This window comes from Littorina saxatilis, linkage group LG8, assembly GCF_037325665.1.
Source record: "Littorina saxatilis isolate snail1 linkage group LG8, US_GU_Lsax_2.0, whole genome shotgun sequence".
In the NCBI taxonomy this organism is placed as follows: domain Eukaryota; kingdom Metazoa; phylum Mollusca; class Gastropoda; order Littorinimorpha; family Littorinidae; genus Littorina; species Littorina saxatilis.
In genome coordinates, this window is record NC_090252.1 from 22,751,448 (window position 1) to 22,772,245 (window position 20,798).

The following is a 20,798-nucleotide window of genomic DNA, read 5'->3' on the forward strand; positions in this document are numbered from 1 at the left end:
GACCCGGATTCGAACTCACGACCCTCCGGCGACTATAAGTAGCCGGGAGGCCGACGTACGTCTTACCACCACGCCACTGCGCCCGTCTAACACTTAACAGCGGTACCACGATTCTCACTCTGGCATCAATGTTTTTACCCTGGTCTGGCACCATCGCTCTGTTACAATGTGTTGCAATGAGTTCTTGGGTTGCTTTGGCCGTTGGGGGGTGTACTTGTGCGCATGCGTTTTCCGTCCGATGTTTTCCTACTTTGGTATGAGATGCAGACAGGCTTATAGGCCGAAATAGTCATGGATGTTCAACTCTGATAACAGTGAAATCAATAAAAACTGTAAAAGACAAATACGCATAATCAAGCGCACAGGTAAAAGAGAAAAAGAAAAGAAAAGGCATCACTTAAGCCTATTTTTAAAACCATTCTGTCACCAGTAATGGGAAGTTCTTTCAAAATACAAATCTGAAGCTCATAACTCGTAAGATTACCCGTACCCAAAGGAAAATATTTCTGTTTTGATTATAGTCGGTTGGAGCTAATGACATGCCCAGGTCGCTAATTCTTGAACGTATCCATGGACGGAACTAGACTATTCCACACACGTCTACTTTCGTTATTGACCTGCAGTTGAAGGGAGGTAACGCTGCCATCGGGCTTTATGCACCCATGCAGAGTAGCGTTTTCCACCCACAATGCTTTGCTCTTTCTTTCTCTCTTCCGTCACCTACCAAGGTCCGTACATGTGGTTGATTGTGGTTGTTATATTGCAAATTTATGATAGAAATCTAGTCTCGAAAACATTATTTTGTTTAAATTAACTTATGATAAAGTCGCATATTCGTAGAGCATAGCAGGAAAATCGCGGAATACGCGAATAATGTGGTAGATTGTGATTTGTTGTTCGCACACGTGTTGGCCGAAAACGCCGCACGCTCCAGAAAAACCAAATTCTGGCTTAACTTTGGATGACTACGTATACTGTTTAACTAGTAAAATTAAAGATTACAATTGCCACACTGTCTTTAATTCTGATGTATTATCTATGCCAGGGAACGATAACTTTGCATGTCGCCTTGCGATTTGCATTTAGTTCAGAAATACAAGTTTACATTGTGTTGGTATTTAATTTGATTCCGGCCACCACCAAGAAACCTTAGGAAATCGTTGAGTAATTTCATCAATGGCTATGTATTTATGATAAAAAATACTTTATGCAGTTTAACTAATTGGTAGGCAAGTAGGCCCCTATCGATGTCGGTGCAAGCTTAATGATTTTGACAGGGGAACTTTTAGTTTTTTTAGTTTAACTAATTGGTAGGCAAGTAGGCCCCTATCGATGTCGGTGCAAGCTTAATGATTTTGAAAGGGGAATTTTTAGTTTTTTTAAGGCCAAAAAAGACGTCTCTTTCTGGTGACATGGACATTCTGACATAGTGACAAAGCCATAAAAATTAGGCTCGCTTCACGCGACTTGTTTTTGGGGTAGGGTTGAAGTATGTTTTCCATTTACACAGTCATGGGTAGCTTTTTATTGGTTCGAAATACTGTGTTCCCTGCATGTCGGAGAGGAGTAACTTCCTTGCAAAGTCATTGATAAAAAAGTTTATTGAGGGGTATACAAACAAGTTCTAGTGTCAGAATGAGAAAAAAGGGTCCCCCGGGGAACCTGAAAGTGAAACAAGGATCTCTTTTTTTGTATTTAGTCAAGTTTTGACTAAATGTTTTAACATAGATGATAGAGGGGGAATCGAGACGAGGGTTGTGGTGTATGTGTGTGTGCGTGCGTGCGTGCGTGTACAGCGATTCAGAGTAAACTACTGGACCGATCTTCATGAAAGTTTATATATATATGAGAGTTTCTGGGTATGATATCCCCAAATGTTTTTTTCATTTTTTTGAAAAATGTCTTTGTTTAATGATGTCATATCCGGCTTTTTGTGAAAGTTGAGGCAGCACTGTCCACGCCCTCATTTTTCAATCAAATTGATTGAAATTTTGGTCAAGCAATCTTCGACCAAGTCCGGACTTTGGGATTGAATTTCAGCTTGGCAGCTTAAAAATTAGTTAATTAGTTTCCTCATTAAAGTTGTCATTAAAATCGAGTTTTTACCAACAGATTTAAAAATGATTGAATCCTAATCCTCAATTCATCTTGAATTCAAAAATATATTCACATGTCATGATTAGTCCAAAAACGTGCTCAGAATTGCAGAAAATAGGTTTAAGTAAGTACTGCGTTCGCACCCTACGCGGAGACGAGCTTGACCCTGCGCTTAGAACTGTACCCACGGAATATGCGCGATGTAAGCCTCATATTGATTGATTGATGTGATTACTCGAAACTATCTTAATATTGTCTTGGCGATGACTGTGTTTTGGTGTTTATCTGTTACTTTGATGCCGACAGCTTGACTAAAGGTTTTTATATCGCTTCATGTGACTTGTTTTGCCTTATTATTATTAATTTTATGTTATTTTTCTAAATCTGCAGTCAAAGTGCATCTAAAACAAGATGTATAACCTTGTTGTTGTTTTGTCATCAGATGGGTATCTCCGTGAAGGACGTCAATCAGCACGATTTCACCAAGGCTCTGTCTGCCTTTTTTAAAAAGTAAGAAATCTGCAGTTATTCGTTTTATTTTTAATGCTGCTCTGGTTCAGTACGTGGTTCATGCTGTTCTTTTGTGTTATATGAAGGTGAGTGATTGAAGGTGCAGCATTTGTTTCACATGTTGGTCTGTAACATCTGTACCATGATGTGGTTTGCATATATATGGGTCATTCTCAGAAATGGTGGTCCAAAGTGTTACATTCAAAGTAAAAAATAAAGTGTGAAGAAATACAAAATAATTGTTTTTACTATGAAGTCTATTGTTTGCTATACATAATAATGCAAAAATTAGACAAAAAGAGTAATTGGTTGCTGAATAAGAGACGTTTTAAAGTGTTGTATTTACGTGATGAATGTTGTTACATGGAAACCAAATTCCAACTTTAAACCACCTAAGCCTTCAATCCTTTGTGCATTTTTTTTATCAGTTCTGCAGTATTTTTGTGTTCTACCCAACACATTCTAGTTATGAAAGGTAAGGACTTCAACTAATATTGGTAAAAAAATGACATTTGGAACAAAACTAAGGTGAATGTCGCAACACATAAACGAAATGCTTGAACCACTTTCGGTTCCTGTGCGACAGACATGAATCTGCACTGTTTGGCCTTTCCTGCCGGCAAAACCCGTCTGACCCAAAATAACTACACAAAACACAATTCGTCCGAGTTTGCTGTATTTGTTGAAAGTTCCTGTTGCGTTCAGATTACCCATTTTAAGTACTTGATGAATGTCGAACATCGACGATCAGAGGATACGAAAACTTCTTGGCTGCTTTGTTCCGCTCAACTTAGCGCTTTGAGAGACTGTTTGCACTCGATATCCTTCCGACACTACATTGTCGCCATCCGCGGTGTGTAAGTTTGTGACAGAGCTTTGCAGGCTCGACAATTAAGTAAAAACCATCTTCAGACGTAACGTAGATCAGGAAACGACGCCATGAGTTTCAGCAAATGATATGATTCTGGTGTTTTCTGTGAATATTTGGCTGTGATTCAGAGGACTATTTTCTTGTTCGAACTTCCTGTGCGCCAAAGAGCTAAAAATAGCCGTGATGTGGCAAAGTCATGGAGCACACAGACCTGTGCACATCTACGGTTTCTCCGTAATTTCTCCGATTTTTATATGCAGAATACGGTGCTACGGATTTTTAATTAAAATTCCGAAATTCTGATGTTTTACGCCAAAAAAACCCACAACTTTTTTCTGTTTAAAGATGTTTTGACCAATTAGTGGGCCATTGCGCTGAAAAGACGTTTTCCGATTTACCGGAAGCGCGCGTGTTCTCCGCATTGAGTCTTTGTTCTTAGTTCGTCCAACGTCTGCGTGGCAACTTGTGATTGAAGTGAAACATGGAAAAGATAAAAAGAGTGCGGGATTCAGATGGTGAAGAGGAGACACCAGCTCTGTCACCAAAGAAGAAGAAAACGGCACAACAGTGCTGGAAGTCCAGTTATTCTCACGACAACCTGGAGATCGTAAAATCCAGCAAAGGAGACCTTTGCCCTTTGAACTGTCGTTACAGCTTACAACTGAAAAACTACTGAAATTTGGTTTGTTTACTGCTGATGAGCGTTTTGAGTGTGCACAGGTCTGAGTCGTGTCGAGTCCGGATATGATGCGTTACGACATTCATAATTTTTTGTTCGAAGCCCGTAACTTCAAATTCAGCGTGAGTTTTTGCAAAAATGTGTTGCTACGTCCAAGACTGAACTCCTGACTGTCGATTGCAGTAATTTGTTGGTGTTTGCATTTAGCCATGAGACTGAACATATTGAAAGTGAATGTTAACACAAGAGGCGAAGCCTTCAAGGCTCACGTAAGAACTAGACAAACAGTAACACAAACTCAATCACTCCGTCACACATACACACCCACACACACAGTAAGCTTAGGTGACACTGTGCAAGAAAGAGAGACACTAGATCTAGATCTGTCTGTCTGCATGTAGCCTACTTACAGGGACACGACTGCCAAATAGTCTCGGCCCGCTCAAAATAACAATGACCGAGACCACACACACCACGCGAGAGAGAAAGACTACAGGGAGGCATGCCGTCATGATGCATTAATTGACGTCAAACACTTGCGAGCTTTATCCATAGTCTTGGATAACCACTCACACATAGACTCGGAAATGTTAAAGTTTCTACCACAGACATACACACACACGCACGCACACACACACACACACGCACAAACGCACAGACAGACAAAGTTACGATCGCATAGGCTACACTTCGTGAGCCAAAAAGCTGGACCCCAACTTTTGCCGGTTTTTGGAATTTTCCAGGTTGCACCCATGCAATTGAAGAGCACACAAAAACAACACCAACGTATAGAAACCATTTTTGACTCACATGCGAAGCAAAAGTGAGTATGTACTCACCCGAGTCGTCCGTCCGTCCGGAAAACTTTAACGTTGGATATTTCTTGGACACTATTCAGTCTATCAGTACCAAATTTGGCAAGATGGTGTATGATGACAAGGCCCCCAAAAACATACATAGCATCTTGTCCTTGCTTCAAGGTCAAGGTCGCAGGGGCCATAAATGTTGCCTAAAAACAGCTATTTTTCACATTTTTCCCATTTTCTCTGAAGTTTTTGAGATTGAATACCTCACCTACATATGATATATAGGGCAAAGTAAGCCCCATCTTTTGATACCAGTTTGGTTTACCTTGCTTCAAGGTCAAGGTCACAGGAGCTCTTCAAAGTTGGATTGTATACATATTTTGAAGTGACCTTGACCCTGAACTATGGAAGATAACTGTTTCAAACTTAAAAATTATGTGGGGCACATGTTATGCTTTCATCATGAGACACATTTGGTCACATATGATCAAGGTCAAGGTCACTTTGACCCTTATGAAATGTGGCCAAAATAAGGTAGTGAACCACTAAAAGTGACCATATCTCATGGTAGAAAGAGCCAATAAGCACCATTGTACTTCCTATGTCTTGAATTAACAGCTTTGTGTTGGATGACCTTGACCTTGGGTCAAGGTCACATGTATTTTGATAGGAAAAATGTGTAAAGCAGTTCTTAGTGTATGATGTCATTGCTAGGTTTAGTTACCCTAAAGGTCGAGGTCAAGCATGTGAGTCGTATGGGCTTTGCCCTTCTTGTTATTGACATACAACAATGCTTTAATGTCTCAGGAATAGATTCAGATGAAAAAAAGTCGTGGTAGAAATAATTTTAATTTACTTTTTCATGATTTCAAATGTGTCACCCCTACTCACTCTCACTGGACCACCATTTCTGAGAATGACCCATATATATCTTGTGCCTTTTTTTTTTTTTTTTTAGCTTGGGTATTTTGTTATGTAAAAATTGGCTTAGATCATTTCTTCTTCTGCGTTCGTGGGCTGAAAATTCATCATACACTGGTGTTTTTGCACAGTGCATTTTTACGAGTATGACTGTTTTTATACCCCCCCCGCGGGTTAGGGGGAAGAATTTACCCAATGCTCCCCAGCATGTCGTAAGAGGCGACTAACGGATTCTGTTTCTCCTTTTACCCTTGTTAAGTGTTTCTTGTATAGAATATAGTCAATTTTTGTAAAGATTTTAGTCAGGCAGTATGTAAGAAATGTTAAGTCCTTTGTACTGGAAACTTGCATTCTCCCAGTAATGTAATATATTGTACTAAGTTGCAAGCCCCTGGAGCAAATTTTTGATTAGTGCTTTTGTGAACAAGAAACAATTGACAAGTGGCTCTATCCCATCTCCCCCCTTTCCCCGTCGCGATATAACCTTCGTGGTTGAAAACGACGTTGAACACCAAAGAAAGAAAGAAAGACTGTTTTTACCTCATAATTTAAGCAGCCATACGCCGCTTTCGGAAGAAGCATGCTGAGTATTTTTGTGTTTCTATAACCCGCCAAACTCGGACATGGATTACAGGATCTTTTCCGTGCTTGCATGTGCACTTGGTCTTGTGCTTGCGTGTACATAAGTTGACCTGGGAAATCGGACAAATCTCCACCTTAACCCACCAGGCGTGACTGGGATTCGAACCCACGACCTTCCGCTTTGGAGGCCGGCGTCTTACCACCAAGCCATTGTGCCCGTCTTGATCATTTATTTAATGTCTAGAAAAAGAGTCCATGAATACAAGAAAAGAAGGATAATGCTCGATAGGCGGAATGGATGTTGCAGCTAGTTGTAGTACTGCAGGATAGCTTCACTTTCATAAGGAGACTCCAGTTCTCAACCGTTTGTAATGGATTTACCTAGAATTATTCATGTGCACATTTTATTTTTGTGTGTGTGCTTTTGGTTAGCAATTACTGTTGCAGCAGGTGCTACTACTATGTAGTAAACAATGCAGTCTGTCAGTAACATAATATCAATATGTTTGTGTGTTTTCAGGACTGGCAGGATGAAGGTTCCTGAATGGGCGGACATTGTGAAGCTGGGTCGCTTCAATGAGCTGAGTCCTTACGATGAGGACTGGTTCTACACCCGTGCTGGTAAGATATCCTGATGGGGGGTGGGTAGAGCACGGGACTGGTTAACCTAGGGTTACAGGTTTTGAATCTCAGACGGGCATGGGTCAACTTTATGTGCAGACTCGGAGACATTATACATGTACACCCCCCCCCCCTTCTGTTTCCTTGCAATGGACCTGAATAGATGGGTTTTACAAACAACTCTGTACTTGGTTTTTGGTGAGGGTTTGAAGAGTTGCGCCGCTTGAATCTGAGACAAACCTTGATCACAGAAGGCAGGCAACCATTTCATCACAGTGATTGAAGAACTCCGATGTGGATGTTTTCAAAAGAAAAGGCATGTCAAGTTTATGCAGCATCCATTAATTTTGGTGCCTTTGTTCATGTAGGAGCTCATTATTGCTGTGACGTCAGTCCTTTGCCTCAGATTCAAGTGGGGAAACTCGACCACAGTGCTTACAAACTTTGAGTTTTTTCTGGAAATCATTTTAAGCGGTAGTAGAGGAACAACTGTGATTCCTATGAGTGGGACTGCTTAGTGGTAGCGATTCAAACCTTGAAACCTAACTGTTTGGATAAGATATTTATAAGCAATGGGGCTCCCTCGCTTTGCTGGATGGTTTTGCTAAAGTTGAATACTTTGTGTCAACCGTATTCAACTTTATTACATTGGAACCCCCATTTTAAGACTCACTCCTTTTCTTTTTCTTTGTTCACTCATGTTTTTTTTAGCACAAGTGGATTTTGACGTGTATGACCGTTTTTACCCCGCCATTCAGGCAACATACGCCGATTTCGGGGGAGGCATGCTGGGTATTTTCGTGTTTCCATAACCCACCGAACTCTGACATGGATTACAGGATCTTTTCCATGCTTGCGTGTACACACGAAGGGGGTTAAGTCACTAGCAGATCTGCACATAAGTTGGGAGATCGGAAAAATCTCCACTCTTAACCCACCAGGCGGCAGCGACCGGGATTCAAACTCACGACCTCCTGATTAGGAGGCCGACGTCTTACCATCATGCCACTGCGCCCGTCAAACTCCTCTTTAACACCTAGTTTTCTCAGATTTTTAGAAATCTTGAAAGGGGTGTTCCCACTGTACTTCCTGGCAGTAAGGCTGCATACTTCATACCAGGCCAGTTCTGTTCAGCAGGCTAGCCTTGATCTTGGATTCGATGGTGATGATAACAAGTGGCATGGTTATATTTAAAGCCTGGCTCTTTGTGAATTCCTATTCAGTGGAACCTCCTAATTTTAATTTTATGGTTTTAGACTTGCTCCATTTTAAGAGCTTATTTTCTCAGATTTTTGGAGGTCTTAAAAGGGGGATTCCTCTATACACACTTTTTCATGGGTGGGATTCTTCCGGAAATTCGGATTTGGTTATGGCCTTTTTTCTTTCTTTTTGTTTGTGTGTGTGTGTGTGTGTGGTGTGTGTGTGTGGTGTGGTGTGTGTGTGTGGGTTCGGTTGAGGTTCAGGATTCATGACATTTTCAGTCCCACCCATGTCTTTTCATTAATCGTTATTTCGGTTATTTTGTTTCTTTGCGGCCTGGGGGCTCTGGTGAGAAAACCCAGGGTGCGGTGTTTTGCTCCTTACTATTTAAAGTATTTTGTTTGTCTTGTGCAGCATCCGTCTGCAGACATTTGTACATCCGCTCCCCTGCTGGCGTAGGAGCCTTCACAAAGATCTATGGCTGTAAGTAGTTTAGCAGAACAATGGTGACTGTGCTCGAGAGCCAGAAGTAACAAGTCGCGTAAGGCGAAAATACAATATTTAGTCAAGTAGCTGTCGAACTCACAGAATGAAACTGAACGCAATGCCATTTTTCAGCGAGACCGTATACTCGTAGCATCGTCAGTCCACCGCTCATGGCAAAGGCAGTGAAATTGACAAGAAGAGCGGGGTAGTAGTTGCGCTAAGAAGGATAGCTCGCGTTTCTGTACCTCTCTTTGTTTTAACTTTCTGAGCGTGTTTTTAATCCAAACATATATCTATATGTTTTTGGAATCAGGAACCGACAAGGAATAAGATGAAAGTGTTTTTAAATTGATTTGGACAATTTAATTTTGATAATAATTTTTATATATTTAATTTTCAGAGCTTGTTTTTAATCCGAATATAACATATTTGATATGTTTTTGAGTCACTTGAGAAAAAGTGACTCTATGTAATCGGTCAGTGTTAGTCTGTCCGGCCGGCCGTCCGTAGACACCACCTTAACGTTGGACTTTTCTCGGAAACTATCAAAGCGATCGGGCTCATATTTTGTTTAGTCGTGACCTCCAATGACCTCTACACTTTAACGATGGTTTCGTTGACCTTTGACCTTTTTCAAGGTCACAGGTCAGCGTCAAAGGAAAACTTAGACATTTTATATCTTTTCTCGGAAACTATCAAAGCGATCGGGCTCATATTTTGTTTAGTCGTGACCTCCAATGACCTCTACACTTTAACGATGGTTTCGTTGACCTTTGACCTTTTTCAAGGTCACAGGTCAGCGTCAAAGGAAAAATTAGACATTTTATATCTTTGACAAAGTTCATCGGATGTGATTGAAACTTTGTAGGATTATTCTTTACATCAAAGTATTTACATCTGTAGCCTTTTACGAACGTTATCAGAAAAACAAGGGAGATAACTAGCCTTTTCTGTTCGGCAACACACAACTTAACGTTGGGCTTTTCTCGGAAACTATAAAAGTGACCGGGCTCAAATTTTATGTGAACGTGACTCATTGTGTTGTGAATAGCAATTTCTTCCTGTCCATCTGATGCCTCATATAATATTCAGAACTGCGAAAGTGACTCGATCGAGCGTTTGCTCTTCTTGTTGGAATCAGCAAATGATGGAGAATAAGATAAACGTAAATTTGGATCGTTTTATAAATTTTTATTTTTTTTTACAATTTTCAGATTTTTAATGACCAAAGTCATTAATTAATTTTTAAGCCACCAAGCTGAAATGCAATACCGAAGTCCGGGCTTTGTCGAAGATTACTTGACCAAAATTTCAACCAATTTGGTTGAAAAATGAGGGCGTGACAGTGCCGCCTCAACTTTCACGAAAAGCCGGATATGACGTCATCAGACATTTATCAAAAAAATGAAAAAAACGTATGGGGATTTCATACCCAGGAACTCTCATGTCAAATTTCATAAAGATCGGTCCAGTAGTTTAGTCTGAATCGCTCTACACACACACACACACACACACACAGACACACGCACATACACCACGACCCTCGTTTCGATTCCCCCTCGATGTTAAAATATTTAGTCAAAACTTGACTAAATATAAAAAGGACTAAATTCTGTCGTCTAACCTCTTCATTTATCCGCTTTGTTTCCTGTTTTGTTTTCCTGATGACCATTGGGTCAAAACATAGTACTTTGTGATTCGTATCGTTAAACATGCGAGTGCAATAAGTACAATAACTTGAATAAGTATTTAGTCTGCTGACTGTGTGTATTAACCTCCTCTTGAATTCAAGTCAGGCAGTGGTCAATTTGACTCGAGACTTTTGTAGAAAATCTCAAGAGAAAATATGAACTTTATTATGAAACATTTTACCCTTGTGGAGACCGGCACGGTTGGCCTAGTGGTAAGGCGTCCGCCCTGTGATCGGGAGGTCGTGGGTTCGAACCCCGGCCGGGTCATACCTAAGACTTTAAAATTGGCAATCTAGTGGCTGCTCCGCCTGGCGTCTGGCATTATGGGGTTAGTGCTAGGACTGGTTGGTCCGGTGTCAGAATAATGTGACTGGGTGAGACATGAAGCCTGTGCTGCGACTTCTGTCTTGTGTGTGGCACACGTTATATGTCAAAGCAGCACCGCCCTGATATGGCCCTTCGTGGTCGGCTGGGCGTTAAGCAAACAAACACCCTTGTGGAGTCTAAACAGCACAAAATCTTCATTGTCAATAGATTATTTATTTATTTTTTTAGCTGCAAACGGTTTTTAATGTGTACATTGTTGACCTAAATCAGCAGGAGAGTTTTTTTTAATATATATATTTGTAAAGAAAGAAAAATAGGACCTGTCTATAATTGTACATTTCAATAACATTAAATACAACTTTTAAACAAGAATTGGAATCAAACCTCAGCTTTTTAAGGTATTTAAGGCTGATAAAAATGTCGGGCAAAATTAGGAATCATGTTGCAATTTGATCTAGGTCCTATTTAGTCGGTTTAATTCTTTTACTGCTTTCTTTGGCTTCTTGTGCACTTAAGTTTGCATGCGTAAGCTTTTGCACAATATTAAGGGGTTTCTCCGCCAATTTGGGCAGTTATACTTTGTTTGTTTTCTGGGGCAAGTGGGGTTCTTTGTTTGACTTGTCAAAGATTGCATATATGTGACCCTCCACCACGAAATGAGTCGCATGTCACCTCGCGCGGTTCTGCGCTAGGCTTGATATAAGTCCGGAGAGTGTATGGTAACAGCGTGAGGGTCACCTTAGTCACAGGCTTATAGCTCAAACAGTTTTCGCTCTTTTCTAAAACGGGTTTCACCACTGGATAGAGCATAAAATACTCTTTAAGAAAATGTAAAAATATGAAAATCATGCAAAGGTGACATGCGACTCATGCCGTGGGCTGTTAGGTAGATTTTTGGTTCCTCTTTCCTGTCATGCTCTCTTTTTCTTCATGAATTCTTTTCTTTTTTCTGCCTTCTTGCTCATTCACCTATATTTTTTCCAAAAATCTCTTCTCTTGCCGCTTGTCTCGCGATTTATGTATAGTTTAATCTGTTAGTGTTCTGATGTAAGTCCAGCAGTAGATAGGTTAAGCCTATTTTAACATACTGGAAACTGGTAATCTTCCAGTAGGTATTAATTTAGTTTTACTAAAGCCTGCTGGGACACAAGTAATGGGTTAGTGCATTTGTAAACAGGAATCGCTTGACAAGTGGCCCCCTTCATCCCCCCCTTCCTCGTCCTGATATGGCTCTGCGTAGTCGGCTGGACGTTAAACAACAAATAAACAAACAAACAAACTCATGCCGTGGTGGAGGGTCACATATATGGTGCAATTGTATCTCCCACAATTCCGAGAGAAATGGGTCACGTGAGAGCGAACGCGGAGATTACGTCACTGAATGTTTGGATAATGTCCTGTGAAGACGTATTTCGTTCACTGTCCTCCTTCGCTTTCCTTCTCACCTTCCTCTGCCTTTCGCTTTTGCAATTAAGGCCTAAAAATAAATAGGTGTGGTTACGGTAACCCGACCTACCCTATTTTTAGGGGCCGACCCTATAACTTTTTATTGAGTCACTTGAGAAAAAGTGACTCTATGTAATCGGTCAGTGTTAGTCTGTCCGGCCGGCCGGCCGTCCGTAGACACCACCTTAACGTTGGACTTTTCTCGGAAACTATCAAAGCGATCGGGCTCATATTTTGTTTAGTCGTGACCTCCAATGACCTCTACACTTTAACGATGGTTTCGTTGACCTTTGACCTTTTTCAAGGTCACAGGTCAGCGTCAAAGGAAAAATTAGACATTTTATATCTTTGACAAAGTTCATCGGATGTGATTGAAACTTTGTAGGATTATTCTTTACATCAAAGTATTTACATCTGTAGCCTTTTACGAACGTTATCAGAAAAACAAGGGAGATAACTAGCCTTTTCTGTTCGGCAACACACAACTTAACGTTGGGCTTTTCTCGGAAACTATAAAAGTGACCAGGCTCAAATTTTATGTGAACGTGACTCCCAGTGACCTCTACACTTTGACGTCTGCTTTGGTGACCTTTGACCTTTTTCAAGGTCACAGGTATGTCTTGAAGGAAAAAAATTGAAATATCATATCTCTGAAACTATTCATCGGATTTGATTCAAACTTTATAGGATTATTCTTTACATCAAATTATTTACATCTGTATTGTGTTGTGAATAGCAATTTCTTCCTGTCCATCTGATGCCTCATATAATATTCAGAACTGCGAAAGTGACTCGATCGAGCGTTTGCTCTTCTTGTTACATTTGTCACAACAACAACAAAAAACGAGTGCAAAAAACGCAATGAAAGCGAAAGCGCCCGAGTCGCACACTTATTTCCCTGTCAAGTAGGTTTAATTTGTACACATTAGAAAAAAAAGTTTAAAAAAAAGTGATTGCCTACCTACCTACCCTATTTTCTTTGGCTATGTTACCGTAACCACACCTATTATTTTTTTTGGCCTAACAGTGAAGTAAAAAGACCTACAAATAATGTTCTAACATGTTTAACGAAGACGATACGAATCACAAAATTCACGAGTCTTGTAATTTCTTGCTCTTTGACTTTGAATATTGCATGAAATCTTCAGACTCCTTTTTTAGCCTGATTTACATGAACTGTAGAGAGACTGAGCATGCATTCATGTTGTAAATAGTAAGTACGTTTGCTTGATTTATTTTTGGTGTAGTTGTTGACTGTGAGCTTGTTCTTCTCGCTATGTGGGGTTAGTTTGCTTGTATTTTCTACTGTCATGATTTTGTATATCGTGTGTGTGATGTGTTTATTGGAATTGTAAAGTGCTTGGAGCTGTGTATCAGGACTTGCGCTATAGAAAAGCGATATTGTTATTATTATTACTGATTCCTGCATTCTGGTGTTCCCTTCACACAGCCAAGATGCGCCACGGCACTGCCCCCAGCCACAACTGCCGCGCCAACCGCTCCGTTGCCCGCAAGGTTCTGCAGTCTCTTGAGGCCCTCAAGCTGGTCGAGAAGGACCCCAACACTGGGTACGTTCATGCTTTGCAATAAGTGCTCTGCTTAGATGAGGGCGTAAGCGATAGAGGGCACACAGATACCAGTTGTGGTAAAATGACATCATACAGGCAGGGAAAGGGTTGAACAAAGTTGCATAGCCTTTAATCTCTATCCTTGTTACGTTGTAACATAAAGTTCCATCATTGTCTCTCTCTCTCTTCATGCTTTGTCATATATACAATTTTCTTATCTCATGCCTCCTACCAGGAACTGTACATGTAGCTTGACTAGACTGTTTGGCTTTCTTGTGCGTAATATAAGTGACCCTTGTGTTTGTGTGCAGCGGCCGCAGACTGACCGGCCAGGGTCGTCGTGACCTGGACCGCATCGCCGCTCAGGTCAAGAGCAGCAGCAAGAAGAACCCAACAGAATCCCAGGCGTAGGCTGAAAATCAGAAAATAAACTTGTGATGTACGTCGTGTATATGACCTGTGTTCTGTGTGGTTTTTGTTTGTGTGAAAGTGTATGTGTTGTGCAAGAAACATTTTTTTTGGTATGTACCTTGTCGTTACGCTCAAAAGAACAATACCTAACTTAGTGTTAGGCATTTCTGCAGTGAGTCTACAGGGTAAGCTACTGGAAGGGTATCTTTCATGTGATAGAGAGTACAAATTCTCCATCCATCAGAATCGTTACGTAAGCAAAACTGCCGTTCTTGTTGTTTCTGAGTTCGGCACTTTTCGGCTGAGGCTGCTGTTTTCATACAGGAAGACTTGTTTGGTGTGCAAAAGCTTATTTGGGTTGTGCTGATTGAAATCGTTGCTGCCAGCTGTTTCTCTCGCTTATCCTGCTGTCAACCGCTCGCGATAGGCAGTTTGCAACTTATACTAGAATAAGATAGGCAGATTGTTCAGAAACCAAAACGTTTTTCTCGTTTTTCTCAAAACACTTTAAAAAAAACCATGACATACGCAATTATCTTGTGACTTGTGTTCTTATCCTTTTCTGTGTGTCCATCTCTTCTGTGTGACAATGACATTATGATTGTGTTAGGACCAGCTTTATCTTGGTGCAAACCTGTTCTTTTCTTTTGCTCTCGTCTCTGTTTTGTGGATGTGTAAATTGAGGTTAATATTTAATAATAATAATAATAATAGTGGCAAGCTTATATAGCGCGAACCATGGGGTTAACCCACGCTCTCCGCGCTTTACATCAAACTGAACAATGCAATACATGTAGTGTGTTTGAAAATCATTGTAGATGATTTTGTACTGTATTAGTAGTGTTTGAAATGATTGTACATTTACTTACGTTTAATTTTTTTTTTCAATACTGCCCATGACGACCAGTGGCTAATCATACATGCACACACCAACAAGGCCAGCACTCGCAAACAGTCCACTGGTCTCTGAATCTCCAGCTCAGACCAGCTCTTCTGAGTAGCAACGACAGCACTCAAAAACAGCCCATAAGTGCCTGTCTTATAATACACTAACCTCTCTATTCAGTTTTGAGTCGCATCGATGCTGCCACATCTGCGGATGGGACACGTATACAACATAAAAACGCCAACAAAACCAGCTAGCATACACTAAAGTTCAAACCAGAACCATAATGATTGAAACGTAATTCTGTTCACAATTGGATTCTTCTTCGTTCATGGGCTGAAACTCCCACGTTCACTCATGTTTTTGCACGAGTGGATTTTTACATATAATTATGACCGTTTTTACCCTGCCATTCCGGCAGCATACGCCGATTTGCGGCGGAGGCATGCCGGGTATTTTTGTGTTTCTATAACCTGCTGAACTCGTGACATGGATTACAGGATCTTTTCCGTGCGCACTTGGTCTTGTGCTTCGGTGTACGCACGAAGAGGGATTTCATAAGGCACTAGCGGGTCTACACATAAGTTGACCTGGAAGATCGGAAAAATCTCCACCCTTGATCCACCAGGCGGCAGCGGCCGGGATTTGAACTCGCGACCTTCCGATTAGGAGGCCAATGTCTTGCAACCGCCCGTCACAATTGGATTCAAATTGTATATTAAATGCAGACGAGAACCAAATGCAAAAGTTTTCAGGCGATTCTGTTAAGAATTAGATGTTGTGCACACAACAAAAACAAATATTGATATAACATACAAACAACGTTATCAACAGTTTGAATACAATGATGTTGAGGATTGTGGGAATTGACGTAAAAAGTATACCCGAATGCAGCATATAATGCAGACAAAAACCCAACCCAGAACTTTTGACTGCTTTGGTTTGACTATAATGTACAAACGCCAAATGCAGAACACTTGAAAATTGGTGGTTATAATGCACACAAAACCCAAACGCAGAACTTCTGACTGCAATCTTTTAAAACTATGCTCAGTGTGAACATTTGTTGGAAATAAGCACTCGTGGTGTCCGTACCAACATTGTTTGTGTGAAAGAAACCCATACACACCGACACATTCTCTCTCTCTCTCTCTCTCTCTCTCTCTCTCTCTCTCCTCTCTTATGTCAAAGATATGCTGTGCATTTTACATTATGAACATATTTTTGTTGTACTATTGCTACATGTTCCATTGCTACCAGCTTGTACGCATAATTACCTGAATAGTATGCATTTGATATTATGAATAACCACAGGTGTATGCTCTTCATGTCTCATCTTCATGCATCGTCATCGTCAGCTTTATCATCACGAGTTTAAGTTTTCCGACCTCCTGTTGTTAATTTTTTTTATTTTTTTATTTTATCATTGTGTGTCTGTGCGTCCCACGGACAGATTGTAAGAAAAGGCGTAAATCTTAATCCTTGTTAACTCATCGTCTCCCAGGTACTGATATATCCGTACCCACTCATGTGGCTCTATCTGACCATCTACGGATATATCAGCTCAGACTGTTAGCTTCAGTCACTTCCTGTAACGTCCATCTAACGCCTGCATTCCAGCGTGTTGATACACAGTTACTACAATTCTGAGTGACCTGCTGCAGCACAGCTGGTCTCGGCTAAAAATAACTTGGTCAACATAGGTGGGGTAGAAAGTGTTAAATAACATTCAATTCAATTTTCTATCTCTACCTTGATGTCATGAGCCTTTAACATAATTCTGATTTCCTCAATCCCCTGATTTAGATAATTGGTATGATCACTTTGTTTGGCAAGCCATCATTGCTGTTGCGTTCGTTTTCTTTTTTTTTCTCAGAAGCATTGATAAATTATTTGAAATCGGGTTACATCCTTGCCAAAAGTTCATAGTATTTACATTTAGTCACGTCAAGATATTGTAAATAAAACATTATTTTTATAAAACCATCCAAAAACAGTTTCCTCTTATTCTTCATCATTTTCTGATTCCAAAAACACAAAAATGTTACATTCGAATTAAAAACAAGCTCTGAAAATTAAAAATACGAAAATTATGATTAAAATCAAATTTTCGAAATCGATTCCGTGTGGGTTCCTGATTCAAAAAACATATATATGTTTGGATTAAAAACAAGCTCAGAAAGTTAAAAAGAATAGAGATACAGAAAAGTGTGCTATCCTGCTCAGCGCAAGCACTACCGCGCTGTTCTGGTTTGTCAAATATCACTGCCTTTTTCACGGGCGGTGGACTGACGAGTATACGGTCTTGGTAAAAATAAATGCAGTGCGTTCAGTTTAATTCTGCGAGTTCAACAGCTTGACAATGTTGTATTTTCGTCTTACGCGACTTGTTGTCTTGTGTTCCAGGCAGAAGGTAAGACGTGCTTTTATTGAGGTAATGAGAATATTTTCTTCCATCAGTGATAGCAGGAGGCATACTATATATATTTTTCAGATATAGCTTTAAAACTCTGCCTCAAATAAATATTAACTCGTTAATTGTTAAGTCGTTTCTATATTTACCTGGGTTAAGGGAGACGACTCTTACTCAGTTTACCCAACTCACTTTGAAGCGAGATTCTCTCCCTTGAGTTGTAGCAGACGACATACCGAAGCAAAGTATCTGACCTGGTTGAATCATTACTTTGCCTTCGGGTCAGACTGGGAAGTACCTGTAACATTTCAGAAAACGGATCGATTAAACGTAGCAAGTCGACTGATCAAAAGTTCTACACTCCTTCAGGTCGGTTTGTGCATGTCAAGGTTTTGCTTTTATATTTCAGACTCGCGTAAATCTGGTACGACACAGCAGGGACCTATATATATTCTAATATAGGTCTATGGACACAGCAAGCCATGTAGTATTCTCTATGTACAGTACAGTATGGCTGAAGGGGTCTATATCGACTAAAAGACTGGGATTCCCTTTATGTTGAGTTCCTGTAGGCATTTTGACTGTATACAGGGAATCCCTCCTTTTAAGATCTCCCAAATTCTGAGAAAATCAGGTCTTAAACTCCCGCAGTGGGGCACTGCGGTTATGAAATTAAAAGCCCCTCCTGTTTTTGGAACCGCGGGAGCTTTCTAGTTTGCTGTTAGGTAGATTTTTGGTTCCTCTTTCCTGTCATGCTCTCTTTTTCTTCATGAATTCTTTTCTTTTTTCTGCCTTCTTGCTCATTCACCTGTATTTTTTCCAAAAATCTCTTCTCTTGCCGCTTGTCTCGCGATTCATGTATAGTTTAATCTGTTAGTGTTCTGATGTAAGTCCAGCAGTAGATAGGTTAAGCCTATTTTAACATACTGGAAACTGGTAATCTTCCAGTAGGTATTAATTTAGTTTTACTAAAGCCTGCTGGGACACAAGTAATGGGTTAGTGCATTTGTAAACAGGAATCGCTTGACAAGTGGCCCCCTTCATCCCCCCCTTCCTCGTCCTGATATGGCTCTGCGTAGTCGGCTGGACGTTAAGCAACAAATAAACAAACAAACAAACAAAGGTCTTAAATGGAAGGGAGTCTTAAAACTGGGGTACATTCACAGAGGTTATGAACAGAAAATCAGGCTTAAATGGAAGTCTTAAAACTGGGATACATTCACAGAGGTTATGAACAGAAAGTCGGGTCTTAAATGGAAGGGAGTCTTAAAACTGGGGTACATTCACAGAGGTTATGAACAGAAAATCAGGCTTAAATGGAAGTCTTAAAACTGGGATACATTCACAGAGGTTATGAACAGAAAATCAGGCTTAAATGGAAGGGAGTGTTAAAACTGGGGTACATTCACAGAGGTTATGAACAGAAAATCAAGCTTAAATGGAAGGGAGTCTTAAAACTGGGGTACATTCACAGGTTATGAAAAGAAAATCAGGCTTAAATGGAAGGGAGTCTTAAAACTGGGGTACATTCACAGAGGTTATGAACAGAAAATCAGGCTTAAATGGAAGGGAGTCTTAAAACTGGGGTACATTCACAGGGCGGTTATGAACAGAAAATCAGGCTTAAATGGAAGGGAGTCTTAAAACTGGGGTACATTCACAGAGGTTATGAACAGAAAATCAGGCTTAAATGGAAGGGAGTCTTAAAACTGGGGTACATTCACAGAGGTTATGAACAGAAAATCAGGCTTAAATGGAAGGGAGTCTTAAAACTGGGGTACATTCACAGAGGTTATGAACAGAAAATCAGGCTTAAATGGGAGGGAGTCAAAACTGGGGTACATTCACAGAGGTTATGAACAGAAAATCAGCCTTAAATGGAAGGGAGTCTTAAAGCTGGGGTACATTCACAGGGGTTATGAACAGAAAATCAGGCTTAAATGGGAGGGAGTCTTAAAACTGGGGTACATTCACAGGGGTTATGAACAGAAAGTCAGGCTTAAATGGGAGGGAGTCTTAAAACTGGGGTACATTCACAGGGGTTATGAACAGAAAGTCAGGTCTTAAATGGGAGGGAGTCTTAAAACTGGGGTACATTCACAGGGGTTATGAACAGAAAGTCATGTCTTAAATGGGAGGGAGTCTTAAAACTGGGGTACATTCACAGGGGTTATGAACAGAAAATCAGGCTTAAATGGGAGGGAGTCTTAAAACTGGGGTACATTCACAGGGGTTATGAACAGAAAGTCAGGCTTAAATGGAAGGGAGTCTTAAAGCTGGGGTACATTCACAGAGGTTATGAACAGAAAATCAGGTCTTAAATGGAAGGGAGTCTTAAAACTGGGGTACATTCACAGAGGTTATGAACAGAAAATCAGGCTTAAATGGGAGGGAGTCTTAAAACTGGGGTACATTCACAGAGGTTATGAACAGAAAGTCAGGTCTTAAATGGAAGTCTTAAAACTGGGGTACATTCACAGAGGTCATGAACAGAAAATCAGGCTTAAATGGAAGTCTTAAAACTGGGATACATTCACAGAGGTTATGAACAGAAAATCAGGCTTAAATGGAAGTCTTAAAACTGGGGTACATTCACAGAGGTTATGAACAGAAAATCAGGCTTAAATGGAAGGGAGTCTTAAAACTGGGGTACATTCACAGAGGTTATGAACAGAAAATCAGGCTTAAATGGAAGTCTTAAAACAGGGGTACATTCACAGAGGTTATGAACAGAAAATCAGGCTTTAAATGGGAGGGAGTCTTAAAACTGGGGTACATTCACAGAGGTTATGAACAGAAAATCAGGCTTAAATGGAAGGGAGTCTTAAAACTGGGGTACATTCACAGAGGTTATGAACAGAAAATCAGGCTTAAATGGAAGGGAGTCGTAAAACTGGGGTACATTCTCAGAGGTTATGAACAGAAAATCAGGCTTAAATGGAAGGGAGTCTTAAATCGGGGCCGGTTCCATCTTAGTACTGCTGCCATAAGTCTGGTACAGTCGGGTACAGCCTTGACTCGTGAGGATTTGTTCTTCAAACAGGCGCCTTCGTTGTGGTCGTTATTTCATTTATCTTTCTTTTTTTAGTAAATGAATTATTGAAAGAATTTATTTTAGCTGATTTAGTTAACGATGTTATTACCTCGTGGGTCACCAAACTCCCAACAGAAATGACGCTAGTCGCTACGTACGAGCTATGCTTAAAATACCCCTACGACAAAGCTATACATAGGAGGCATAATTTATTTTTCTGTTTATTGCCCCGACTTTGGTTTGATAGAT

The 20,798-nt window shown here is 40.4% G+C and overlaps 1 protein-coding gene across 1 annotated transcript; it reads left to right on the forward strand.

Moving 5' to 3' along the window:
* Nucleotides 1-647: 647 nt before the first annotated feature.
* Nucleotides 648-14,256, forward strand: LOC138973057 (small ribosomal subunit protein eS19-like). Its single transcript, XM_070345718.1, has 6 exons — nt 648-728; nt 2,540-2,607; nt 6,987-7,087; nt 8,702-8,770; nt 13,688-13,805; nt 14,117-14,256. The coding sequence occupies exons 1-6, from the start codon at nt 663-665 to the stop codon at nt 14,214-14,216; spliced, it is 522 nt and encodes a 173-aa protein (XP_070201819.1). The 5' UTR covers nt 648-662; the 3' UTR covers nt 14,217-14,256.
* Nucleotides 14,257-20,798: the final 6,542 nt, after the last annotated feature.

Excerpts from the sequence above, each read along its gene's own strand:
- LOC138973057 (XM_070345718.1), top strand. The coding sequence starts at position 663 with ATGCAGAGTAGCGTTTTCCACCCACAATGCTTTGCTCTTTCTTTCTCT. Across the intron at positions 729-2,539 it reads CTCTTCCGTCACCTACCAAG|ATGGGTATCTCCGTGAAGGA; the intron begins GTCCGTACATGT and ends TTTTGTCATCAG. Across the intron at positions 8,771-13,687 it reads CTTCACAAAGATCTATGGCT|CCAAGATGCGCCACGGCACT; the intron begins GTAAGTAGTTTA and ends CCCTTCACACAG.